Source organism: Tamandua tetradactyla, chromosome 17 (assembly GCF_023851605.1).
Source record: "Tamandua tetradactyla isolate mTamTet1 chromosome 17, mTamTet1.pri, whole genome shotgun sequence".
NCBI classification, from domain to species: domain Eukaryota; kingdom Metazoa; phylum Chordata; class Mammalia; order Pilosa; family Myrmecophagidae; genus Tamandua; species Tamandua tetradactyla.
Window position 1 is genome coordinate 13,776,932 of NC_135343.1, and position 13,853 is coordinate 13,790,784.

Consider the following 13,853-nt stretch of genomic DNA (forward strand, 5'->3'; position numbering starts at 1 on the left):
CTGATGGCTTAAACCCCTTTCCATTGCTCTTCTCCCCAGTTCTGCTGCGTTCTACTCCCATAGCAGCAGATATAAATTTTTCCTATAGGACTATTATTAGATATAGCAGTTAGATACTGGTGCAGTGCTATTCATTAGATAAGTTATTGATTAAAAAAGTTTTGGAGGATATAAGTATCTTTTACAAAATTTTCTTTTGGGGAAAATAGATAACAGTCTGACACATTTTGTTATAAACAAAATTAGTGCAATCAACATATGATTGTATATTACTGTTTTTGCAAGCTTGGATAATCTTAAATCATTTTCTGTCATTGCATCTCAGACATACTGGTTAGAATTAGCACATAATTAATTGTCTCGTCATGTTTGGAACCTGAATGCCTCATATTCTTGCAGGAGGGAAATCTGCTTAATTGAAGAAGAGGGAACTCATTAATCACCAGTCACACTCCTAATTCCTCTTGCAGTGCTGCCTCCCTGCTCTAAGATTAGATTCATTCTTGTTTAACTGTCAGATCATTGCAGTGATAACTGTACGGATATATTAAGATGGAGGAAGTGTTATAATATCTTGAAAATTGTGACGTAATTGACTACTTCTTACTAGCAATTTAGGTCTTGTCTAAAATCCCTCAGTAATTTGTTATAACCAAACAGTTCAAATAATACACTCGTTTATAAAGTGTGGGGGTGGGGTACGGACCTGAATAATCTTGTCATTCTAGCAGCAGTTGCATTAGATGTTGTTTTTGTGTGTTTAATTTCCTAGCTGTTTAACAAATACTATACGGTGAGTTAGCCTAACAACAGGATTTATTGGCTCATGATTTCAGAGGCTAGAAGGCTTCCTTCCAAGATGGAAGACCTGCTTCCTCCCGGAGTCTGTATTTTCTGGCTGGCAGGCAGTCTTTGTGGTTCTTTGTCTTTTTTGTCACAAGGCAATGCACATGGGTTCCATTAACTTCCAGCTCTGGCTTCTGTTTGTGGCTTCTCTGTCTGCTTGTACTCTACTTACAAAGGACTCCAATAATCTGGATTAAAACCGAACCTGATTCAGTGGGGCCACACCTTAACTGAAGCATGTAAACTGAAGAAGGTCCAGTTTACAATGAGTTCATGACCACAAGCATCGATTAAGATTAATAACAGTTTTGCTGGGGTACATAACTCCAAGCCACCACAGATATGTTTCTTTATTGTTCTTTATCAGATACACATTTTATCACTTATTCATTACTAACTCAACAAATATTTTTTGAGTGCTTATTTTCTCAGGATCTGACCTAGGCATTCAGGGATACAACAGGAATAAATAAATCAGTGTTGGGTTTCTGCAGAACTTATATTTTACACAAAAGAATCAGATAATAAGTATTTAATATGGCAAAAGATGATAAATGTCATGAAAATGTGGGGGGAGTAGAGAGAATTGCTATTTTATATAGAGTGGTTATGGAAAACATTTCTGATAAGGTAACATTTGAACCTTCTGAAGGGACTAAGTGAAATATGTGGATATCTAGAAGAACTTCATGAACACAGGAAACTAAACCTTTACTATTACAGAATTTAAAAAGAAGGAGGCTTGCTTTATGTCTGTTTTAGTGTAGATAAGCAGGAAAGGTAAGAAGCCAAATATTGCATTTCCAAAGAAAAATATTCACTTGGTTTTAAAATGTTGACATTGGGTCATCTTAAATAGGTTATGTAACATTACTTGGAGCCCTAGGCCTGGGCTTTGTCTAAATATTCTCTATATTTTAAAAGAAGACCAGAAAAAAAGGAGTTTTCTCCGTTGGCTATATTTTACTTTATTTTAAAGCTCAGCGGAGATCTGATATCTTGATGTTGTGGTTTGTAGCAGTCTTATGTTTAAAAGGCTGTCCAATTTTTTAACTGTTCCATCTTCTAAGAATATGAGTTCTTGACATCTCTTATCTCATTTTCAGCTCAGGAGAGGAAAAAACCCAGCTGCCTCCTCTGAACATGGAGAATATAACTTTTCATGAGAAAATATCATAGTCATTTGCATATTTGTTATATTGTGGTTGAAGACTTTTTGCCCATACTGTGTTTTCACAACCATGAGCATAAGTTAAAAACACCTAAATTAGAAAATGAAGTTAATCGAAAATTTCCTTTTCTCAAACATGCCAGTTAACTGAGATATTATCATAGCTAGAAATTCGCTGTGACCAGAAATGGCGATTAGATCCCATTTTATATTGCTAACTCCATTAATTCTTATTGTTTTCCTAAAGCAACTTTTAAAAAAATTCTGAAACTTGTAGTTAGACTTAGCAGGGAAGAGGTGGGATTGACTAGAGACACGTGCCAAGAGTGGTGGGAAAAAAACATGATAAATCATGGCATATCCCTGAACTATACTCATAATTGATTCCAAGGAGCAATTTCACCAAAATCTGATTATTATTATTTACTTTAGTAACATTTTTTAAAACATTTTAAAGATTGTGAAATACTTTAATCTTTCTAAAAATATATGCTAATAATAGTGAGTACCCATATTCTGATGACCCAGATTTATCAGATCTTCGTATTTTTGCTTTGACTCAGAGTTTTTAAAAATAAATGAAACGTTAAAGTTGAAGCTTCTCTTTAATCCATTTTAATAAAAATTTTATATACAGGTTTTCATTGTTTGTCTGGCCTCTCTTCTTACTGTACTTCATTGACAAAGCAGAGCTAGGGAGATAAACTTTTGACATCTGAAGTTCTTTTAGGAATTTCTTATTTTTTAAAAACTAAGTTCCATTTGGTATACGCAGATAAAATGATTTTTCTGCACCTTTTAATGCTTAAAATAATTTATCTTATAGCTGAGAGTGATTTGAGAGAGTTGTTAAAATACAACCATAATTTGCCTAGTTCAGAGACATTTTCAGCAATATAGAAGTCTTTTAGGAGTTTTATCTGATACAGTTGGTAGACTTCTTTCTCATCTTTTTCCAAAGGCAGTAAAAGAAATATATAAAATGCATAAGCAAACTCCCACATCTGCATATCTCTGAGTAATTTTGTGACCATTACATTTGTAAACAAAAACAGCAAAGAGAAACCTGATTAAGGTAGATTTAAATAGAAAAAAGTAGGTAACTATAAGTTGACTTATTACTGTAATTAGTATGAGTTGATTAACACATGCACAAGATTTGATTATGCCTCTCTTGTAAGCTCCTAAGAGTATAGGTTTATGTCATTTTTATCTTTATTGTGTGTGTGCACACATACACAACCCCAATACTAATGAAATATTCTGTAAAATTTATCTGCCAATAGAACAGACAAAATTAAGGTAGCATTTTTAGTACTTTGTCAAATTTTTCCAGACCTGTTTTTTTTTGTCCTGGCCAGTAAAATTAACTGCATAATATTTGGCAAGCACCATAACTAAAATTTTTTTTATTAATTAAAAAAAAATTAACTAACACAACATTTAGAAATCATTCCATTCTACACTAAATTTTTTTTAATCTGTGAAATAAGAGGGTTAGTTTATATCTTTCTGAATTGCCTTTTAGCATTTTATTTGGGGATCTGCATTTTATGATGTAACTATTTTTACAGTTAGACCATTAAAAAGGGGTGTAATTTACAGTTTACAATAATACAATCAAGTACAAGTAGTCTTCCAAATTACGTTGTTTTATTGGACTGTTAAAATATTGGACTATATTACTACAAAATAACTGGATTATTACCTGGGACTTGAAACATTTTGATTGAAAAAAATGTTTTTTAAGAAAAGGTATCAGCCTACATAAAATGGCCATTATCAATTTCTGGTATAAAATTATAGTCATTAGTGTTAGTATCATGGTCATCTTTCTTTTCTTTAGCTCTGTTTTTGGAGAATAGAACTGGTAGTATCAGAGGAAAGAAAGGCTCAAGCTAAATAAAGCTGTTTGCTTTTCGCAGGAATTTAGATAATGTCATACTCTGTCACATTTTAGCTAATATGAAATTCAGATTCCTGTGTCTGGGGGTCCTGGATGGTTTCTAAAGACTAAAATACAACTAAAAATAGATTTTCAAAGTGGAATCTTTTGGAAGAAAGATGCTTTAAAATGTAAGCATTCTAGAAGTCCAAAAGTCTTTCTACAGGTAGTAACATTATACAAGTAATTATAATCATACTTCAAACTTCTGAAGTTCTGCTCTTGTCATGGAAAGGGTGTTTGGTTTTGTTTTTGTTTAATCTGCGAGTCCTAAAAAATAGAGTAAGCTTGACAAAAAGTAGAAAACCATTAGAAGAACTGAACCAGGAACAGCATGTACCCAGTACTGTCTTCCTTGAGAAGTGTCTTTTACGTATTTAGATAACGTGAAAACCCAGCTATTTGCATGTAGGTATGAATCAGCTCAGCCATATTGCATTTCTCAGAGCACCTGAGATACCTGTCCTAAAAGAATAGGAGTTTTGGTTAGGGGATACAAAGACCATTGTGCTGTGTAGACACTGTTGGGTAGGACAGCCTAGATAAGATGGTCAAGTAGAAGGGTTTGCAAAACCTGAGGAGACTGAAGGGGAAATGCTAGGAGATGGAAGGGTACAGAAAGGAAAGCACATTGTCATATATTACGGAATTTTACCTAGCATTCGCTCTTCCCAAAGATAAGAGCACAAAAACATCTTCCTCTTCTGTTGTACTCTCTGATTCTCTAATGTTGGAGTGCAGAACGTAAGTTAGTAGTATTTGGATTGTACGTAAACTGCATTGTCAGGTAATTGGACATCTGTGGACTAGCCAGACGACCTCATCACTATCTGAACAGTACTGTCCAAAAGAAATAGAATCCATGACATGTGTAACTTAAAATTTTCTAGTAGACACATTTTAAAAAGTAAAAAGACATAAATAACATAATTTAGTGATCTGTTTAACACAGTAGATCTAAAATATTATTCAACTTATAGTCAGTATAGAAATTATTAATGAGATATTTTACATTCTTATTTTCACACTACATCAAGGAAAGGTTGTAGTGAGAATTTGATTCAACTGTGATTGGGTGATAGAGGCTCTTCTACATGTATGTATTTTCCCTCATTTCCAGGGTCAAGGCTGTCTTCTTAAAAGAGGTTGCAAACTGATGGCCTGTATGCTGCTGTACACAGGCCAGAGGTGTGGGTGTTTGATTCATGTGGTATTTTCCTGTTTTGAGTAGAGAAGTAAATTTTTTAAAATTTGGAGATTTCACAATCAATTATAGATTCCCTATTTCTTTCAACACATGAAAAGATCTAGCAATACAGGGCCCACATCCGTTATGGAACTAACTAGTTTCTCCCTCCCTGAGATGGCATGTTCTAGTGCCCCATGCCCACAATTATATTGTGCTCTGCCACGTCTCTTGTTTGCATTTCCTGCTTGGCCCTGTGCAAACTATCAAAAAAAAAAAAAAAAAAAAAACAAGGAGATACAGATAAGGAGTGATTGTAGAAGGAGGATAGTTGCAGGTGGTAATGATTTAGTTATCGTTAAAGTCCAGCTATGCAAAAAATCATCAGGAAGCAGAGCCCACTCTCAGACTCAAAGGTAATAAAGACATACATCATGTGGTATTAAAACCATAGCGTGGGAGGTCTTAGCCTGTTCTCAGATCAAATCCTGAGGCAGAGTACACCATGAGTGATAATAATAAAAATAACTTGAACTTCTCCCCCACAGCAAGCACAATTTTGAAATCTAACTCTGAAGAAACGTTTGTAGCTATTCAGCAAGTAATTTATCTTTACTTCCTCTTCCATGGTTTACATTATATAAACTATTTGAATAATTATGAACCCTTTTCCTTAGGTAACTTAAGTAATTAGTGATCATAAGGTTTGTATTTTGTCCTCTGGTTGATTGCAATAACCACATTTTCAGTCTAGGTCTAATACTGTTTTCATGTCATGCAAGAAAAGTTGGCAAGTGCTAGACATTTCCTATACTTTTTACTCAATCCCTATCTTTCTCCTCCCCTTTTAGATTCTTTTGTAACTATTTCACAATCTCTACAACATTTATTAAACTTATCTGTATGTAGGTCGCTGGAATGCTGGGGGTGGGGAGTTTTTTTTTTTTTAAGGTGAAGAAACAATCCTTTCTGTTTAGTTAAATGTGGCTTCCTTTTGTAAAAGATTTGCAGTAAATATTAACTTGATTCTAGCTTGTCTTATCATTTTCTGTTTTAGACTGTTACAAATCTTATAAGCCAACTGTTGGTTGCTTAAATAAATGATGCTTCTAATTAGAAAACTGTTTCCTGCCACGGTTTGAAAGTGTTAGTACAATATAATTGAATTTAATTGTTTAGACTCAAGGCTGGTTGTAAACACAATTGTGAAATAAGAGGAATTGGTCCTCTACCTCCCTGCTCTCCTCACTGGCTGCCTAACATAGCAAAGCATTTCATCTCTCTGTTGCTTTTCCCATCCAAATTTGTGACAATGTTTGACTTGTCTCCTGTAGGATAGTCTTAGATTATGTCCTTTATGTGTCTTTGAACATCACTAGTGTGGTAGACATGGTTGTGATCTACTCAAACGATCTTTTTCTTCTCAACTGTCAGAAGAATGTCCATCACAAAATTTTATTTTGCATTTTCAATCTCAGTCTTTGTGGCCTTGTTGAATTGTGTCAGTTTATACAGGTAATTTACAACAGAAACAATTTATATATAATGGGGAGAAAACTCTCAAGGAGCTATTTTTGTCCTGTTTTTATTGTATCACATTAACAACAGACTTTTCTGTAGTTATTCGGAAAACACGTGACTTAAGTTTTGTCTTGTTTCAACAGAAGGAGAGTATATTAAAATGTTTATGAGAGGTCGGCCAATCACAATGTTCATTCCTTCTGATGTTGACAGCTATGATGACATCAGAACAGAACTGCCTCCTGAGAAGCTAAAACTGGAGTGGGTGTATCCTTCTCTATCATGACTCAAATATGCTTGCTTTTTCTCTGACTTAACAAAAATTAGTTAACCTCCATCAAAATTTTCTTTATTAAATTTACTTTTTTGGTATCTTTGGGTAAGGCAAGCAGTATTCCATACACATCATCGTACTTGTGTGTGGTAGAAAAGGCTGGGAATTAGAAGACCAGTATTTGGTCTTGACTTTGACCATATTTTCTACATTTACTAAAAGAAATTACTAATCCCTACCTCACTGGGCTGTTGAAAGAATTAAATAAGAAAGCATGGCTAAAGCATTTTATAAAGTGTGAATATATGTATGATGTGAATTATGTTAAGAGCTCTCAGTGAAGCAGAAAATAACTAATAGTTTGAACTCTATCTGCCTCTCCTTTCCCACTCCCCTCTCTCTTTCCCCTGGAGCTGTTCCCTTCTTTAGGTAAAAGTCATCTTGGGAAAACTCACCAATCCTGTAATTCTATACAACTTCTTTTTAACACTCTGCCTACTGTGCCTGGCATCCGTTATTCACCATATAAGGCCAGCATAAATGTCACCTTCTCAGGTGGACCTTTCTTTGATCACTTCCTTCTTTCCCACCATCTAAGTTAGGTCCTCCTTTTATCAGTTCTTTTAACATGCTGTTATTTTCCTTACCACATTTGTAACAATATGTTAAGTGTTTATTTTTCTTTTCCAAGCCCCAGCATATAAACTCCAAGAAGACAGGGCCCACACTTGGGTTGCTCGTGACAGTGTGCTCACCACTGTGCTGGATACATGTTAGGGCTTCCTTGTGTATTTGTCTGGTGAAGGAGGAAACTAAGATGTAAACACATTAGAACACCCAGGGCCGCACAACAGGATAATGACAAGACATGAGTTTTCAAGTTCAGGTTCAATCCTCTTCATCATATCTTCTTAATTCCCTTAAGTAGCCATGACAAATTTTTAACTTTAATACCTTAAAAATTATGTTATTTGACTCCTGCAGAAAGTAAATTAGAGGTTACCAGGGGCCTGGAGGAGGAGGAAGAATGTTTCTGTTGTCAGTCTTTCAAGTTTTAGAAATGGAAGGTGATGATGGTAGCACAACATTGTAAAAATAATTAATGGCACTGACTTACACTGTAAGTAAATAAAATGGGAAATTTTATGTTATGTAAATATATGTATGTTACCATAATTTACAAAAAAAGAAAAAACCTTGACTCTTTTTCTTTTAAGATATGGTTATCGAGGAAAGGACTGTCGAGCTAATGTTTACCTTCTTCCAACTGGGGAAATAGTTTATTTTATAGCCTCAGTAGTAGTACTATTTAATTATGAAGAGAGAACTCAGCGACACTACCTGGGTCATACAGACTGCGTGAAATGGTTGGTATACATTTAATATTTGTTTATTTTGCTCTTTCATGCTCTCATTTTTGTATCTTTTAAATTCATATTTTACTGGAAATTTTTTTTATGGAGCGCTCAGAAGTTAAATACATTATTGGGCATTCTGTAGAGTATACTTTAAAGAGGAAAAGAAATGTCGGACCTCCAAAATGCTTAGAGTAGCATCAACAACAACAAAATACATTCCCCCATAAGTACAGAATGGGACCTCCTCTGCTTTCTCAGACCCCTTATGTTCCTTTTTTTTCCTGCCTGTGATATTAATTATATGTGGGGGACAATGTACTTTTTCAGATTTCTGAGAGTGATTATTGGTTACTAAACATTAATTGAGGATTTGCTCTGTGCAGATAAACTTTGGACTTGCAGTTTTTCTTTTGCGGAGAAAGAAATCATGGGTAAATAAGAATCATCAGTATACCATAGGTGTCAAATTATAAAAATGTGTGAACTTTTTAAAAATGCTTAGACATGGTCTAAAATTGCACAATAAATTTTGCTGCTCTTTTATTGAATTAAATCATTTGCTTAAATTCATTATTTTCCAACATTTAAAAGCTTCTCTTTTTTTTATGCCTGTACTATTCTGTCAACTCTGTCTTGATCTAGAAAAAAATTAATAACTGTTAGCATTTTATACAGAAATTAGCAAACTTTTAGAGATGATTAAAATATGGCCTTTTATACTTGAAGAATATTACATGTACAAGGTTATTCATTGCAATATTGTGAAAGTAAAGATTGGAAGCAATCTAAATATCTTCCAGTTAGGGATTAGTTAAGTTATGGCGTACCCATATATTTCCATGCAATTGTAAAAAAAAAAAGGGATGAAGAGGTTATGATGTATTAATATGGAAAGATTCCTGAGATATACATCTGTTATATTAATGAGAAGGAAAATGTGCACAGGGTTCTATACTTATGTAAAATGGAGGTGGGAAATGTAAATTTATCCTGGCTTTCACATATATATGTAAGAAGTTTCTGGAAAAATTAATTAAAAAGAAAAAACCTATTACACTGATTACTTATTTGGGCTTGCTGGGGATTGGGTGTGAGATGTGTTAAAAGAGGCAGATGGATCTTAGTAGATGAGGTCAGGGTGGGAAAGAGTTTTCTCAGTGTCTTTTTATAGCTTTTCATTCATGAGCCATCCAAATGTATTACCGATCAAAAATTTTAATTTAAAAAAATTGTTTAAAAATACATCTGATTAAATCTTGCAAAATGTTAATAATATGTTAGATTTTTAGTTGTCGTTAATATAGTTAACATCAACAGATAAAGGGTATAAACTATGTAAGTGAGATGAAAAAGAACTAGTTAAATAAAATACTGAAAACTCTATCCCCTTTACTAATCAAAGATTAAGACAAGATATCATTTTTAAAAACAATTTTTTGAAACTTTTTTTTTGTATGCTGTATGGTGGGAGTTATATTTCATTCTTTTTACATGTGGCTATCCCATTATTGTAGCACCATTTGTTGAATTTTTTGGAGGGGACCATGGGACAGTACATGGACCAGGAATTGAATCCGGGTCATCTCCTGCATGGCAGGCAAGAATTCTACCACTGAACAATCCTTGTATCCCCTAAAACATTTAAAAAGATATAATACCTAAATGGGGATGTGGTAGTAAAACTTTTTAAATGTTTTTTGTTTGTTTGTTTGTTTTGTTTTAATATTTTTATTCCTTTTCATCTACCATGCATGAGACCTGGGTTTGATTCCCCTTCCATGCACTTCCCCAAAAAACAAACAAGCAAAATAAACAAACAAAAACCCAACAAATGGGTGCTACAATAATGGAATACTCACATGGAATAATAATGAAATGTGACCCCACCATACAGCATACAAAAAAAAAAACATTTTTATTTTTTATGATGATTTAAATTGATACTGCTCTTCTGGAAAGTAGTAAATAATACATACCTAGAAACAAACACTTATATTCTCATTTGCACTTACTCCTTGGCATAAGATGTAGAAAGATTCTAGATATGGATGTGAGACACCTTAAAAATTTTTACTAGTCATTCTTATGTTTATAGTGAGCAGTTAGCACTATTTTCAGTTTTTATCAAAAGATTCCTTGCCTCGACTTCCGGAGAAGATGGCGGCTTAGTAAGACGCGCGGGTATTAGTTCCTCCTCCAGAAAAGCAACTAAAGAAACAGAAACAATATGAAACAGCTCCCGGAGCCACGACAGAGACCAAAAAGACAGCGTACCCCATTCTGGAACAGCTGAACGGGCAGGGAGAATCCGCTGCGGTGAGATACCCGAGGGACGCACGTTTTCCCGGCCGGAGCGGCTGGCGACTGGGATCCCCTCCACGCACGTGGCTCCCCGGTCTGACTGGGAACGTTGGATAGCGGGGCCCTCCCGCCACACTTGGCATCTCGGGCCAGCTGGGCAATTTGGACCGGCACTCCCCCAAGCCGTGGCGGCCAGCGACCCCCCCCTCCACGCGCGGTTTCCCGGGCCGACTGCAAGATTCAGATTGGCAAGTTAAAGGAGCCACAGCATCTTTTACTGGTGGGACCCGCAGACAGACGAGCGCCACGAGCGCCACCTACTGGGCAGGAAAAGAAAAACAGAGCCCGGAGATTTCACAGAAAAACCTTTCAACCAGCCGGGTCCCACACCCAGGGAAATCTGATCAAATGCCCAGACACCAGCAGAAAATAATGGATGATGCTCGGAAAATTGAAGATATGGCCCAGTCAAAGGAACAAACCAATAGTTCAAATGAGATACAGGAGCTGAGACAACTAATGCTGAATATACGAACAGAAATGGAAAACCTCTTCAAAAACCAAATCAATAAATTGAGGGAGGACATGAAGAAGACATGGGCTGAACAAAAAGAAGAAACAGAAAATCTGAGAAAACAAATCACAGAACTTATGGGAGTGAAGGACAAAGAAGAAAAAATGGAAAAAACAATGGATACCTACAATGGTAGATCTAAAGAGACAGAAGCTACAATTAGTGAACTGGAGGATGGAACATCTGAATTCCAAAAAGAAACAGAAACTATAGGGAAAAGAATGGAAAAACTTGAGCAGGGGATCAGGGAACTGAATGACAATATGAAGCGCACAAATATACGTGTTGTGGGTGTCCCAGAAGAAGAAGAGAAGGGAAAAGGAGGAGAAAAACTAATGGAAGAAATTATCACTGAAAATTTCCCAACTCTTATGAAAGACCTAAATTTACAGATCCAAGAAGTGCAGCGCACCCCAAAGAGAATAGACCCAAATAGGCGTTCTCCAAGACACTTACTAGTTAGAATGTCAGAGGTCAAAGAGAAAGAGAGGATCTTGAAAGCAGCAAGAGAAAAACAATCTGTCACATACAAGGGAAACCCAATAAGACTATGTGTAGATTTCTCAGCAGAAACCATGGAAGCTAGAAGACAGTGGGATGATATATTTAAATTACTAAAAGAGAAAAACTGCCAACCAAGACTTCTATATCCAGCAAAATTGTCCTTCAAAAATGAAGGAGAAATTAAAACATTTTCAGACAAAAAGTCACTGAGAGAATTTGTGACCAAGAGACCAGCTCTGCAAGAAATACTAAAGGGAGCACTAGAGTCAGATACGAAAAGACAGAAGGGAGAGGTATGGACTAAAGTGTAGAAAGAAGGAAAATAAGTTATGATATATATAATACAAAAGCCAAAATGGTAGAGGAAAATAATATCCAAACAGTAATAACACTAAAAGTTAATGGACTGAATTTCCCAATCAAAAGACATAGAATGGCAGAATGGATTATGACCCAGCAATACCACTGCTAGGTATCTACTCAAAGGACTCAAGGGCAAAGACACAGACGGACATTTGCACACCAGTGTTTATAGCAGCATTATCTACGATTGCAAAGAGATGGAAACAGCCAAAATGTCCATCAACAGACGAGTGGCTAAACAAACTGTGGCATATACCTACGATGGAATATTATGCAGCTTTAAGACAGACTAAACTTATGAAGCATGTAATAACATGGATGGACCTAGAGAACATTATGCTGAGTGAGTCTAGCCAAAAACTAAAGGACAAATACTGTATGATCCCACTGATGTGAACCGACATTCGAGAATCAGCTTGGAATATATCATTGGTAACAGAGACCAGCAGGAGTTAGAAACAGGATAAGATAATGGGTAATTGGAGCTGAAGGGCTACAGACTGTGCAACAGGACTAGATACAAAAACTCAAAAATGGACAGCACAATAATACCTAAGTGTAATGTAACTATGTTGGAACACTGAATGAAGCTGCACCTGAAATATAGTTTTTTTTGTTTTTTTTTTTGTTTGTATCTTTTGTTTTTGTTTTTTTTCTTTTTCCTTTTTATATATATATTTTTTTTATTAGTATTATTATTTTAATTCTCTTCTCTATATTAACATTCTATATCTTTTTCTGCTGTTTTGCTACTTCTTTTCCTAAATCGATGCAAATGTACTAAGAAATGATGATCATACATCTATGTGATGATACTAAGAATTACTGAATGCATGTGTAGAATGGAATGATTTCTAAATGTTGTGTTAATTTCTTTTCTTTTTTTGATTAATAAAAAATAATAATAAAAAAAAAATAAAAATAAATAAAAAAAAAAAAGATTCCTTGCCTCAAGTTTAACTTAGAAGAGTTTAGCCTTAAGAAATAATTAAAAGGCTGGAGGCACTGTGTGTGTAAAGATGTTCACTGCTTTATCTTTTGTAGAAAAGCAGAGATTGACTGAGTGGTAGAAGAGCTATTAAGTCAATAGTACGCATAAGAATTATATAGCAAAGGAAAAATGTTTATGAAATTACAGAATGCAAAATTGCATGTTCACTATAATAAATCCATGTGACTGTATGCCCATATATGTGGACTAGAAAAAAACTGTGAATAAATGAAAACTAGTTATGATTTAGTTTGTGAGTGTGCCACAGTTGTGGATAAACGTTTTCTTTGAATTTAATGTTCCATTAGTTTGCTCAGTTTAATAAAGAAGAGAAAAGTATAGGTGAACTTAAGGAAGAAGTCGTAATTGGTATTAGAATCTGGTAGTATCAAATAATTGGTATTAGCTTGAGTTGCTAAAGAAAATAAAAAATAGGTCAAAGTGAGACTTTTTGCGATTAAAATCTATTTGTTTGAAAATTATTAATACAAAGGTACTTTTTTCCTGCTTTTCCACGTGTTTCCTGAATTTTTAATTATTGTTAATACTACTTTTTAGCCTTGCTATACATCCTGACAAAATAAGGATTGCAACTGGACAGATAGCTGGAGTGGATAAAGATGGCAGAGTGAGTGGCACAGTTTTATACATTCTGTACCTAGTGGATTGCTATTAAAATGGAATTGATTGTAATTTTAGCCACAATGTATTTTGTTATTTTAAAATTTTACTACCAAAGGATTTCTAATGTGAGCAGAGAAAAAAATTAGAACAGTTCAGTAGATAAAACATAAGTAGAAATATACTACTTAAGTATGT

The 13,853-nt window shown here is 34.7% G+C and overlaps 1 protein-coding gene across 1 annotated transcript in view; it reads left to right on the plus strand.

Annotated features, from left to right (window-relative positions):
• EML4 (EMAP like 4) overlaps positions 1 to 13,853 on the plus strand; it is a 209,929-nt gene that overhangs the window by 150,985 nt on the left and 45,091 nt on the right. The window contains exons 7-9 of the mRNA XM_077134081.1: positions 6,813 to 6,936; positions 8,161 to 8,310; positions 13,593 to 13,662. Of these exons, the coding sequence (XP_076990196.1) occupies positions 6,813 to 6,936; positions 8,161 to 8,310; positions 13,593 to 13,662 (344 nt within the window). The remainder of the gene's footprint in view (positions 1 to 6,812; positions 6,937 to 8,160; positions 8,311 to 13,592; positions 13,663 to 13,853) is intronic.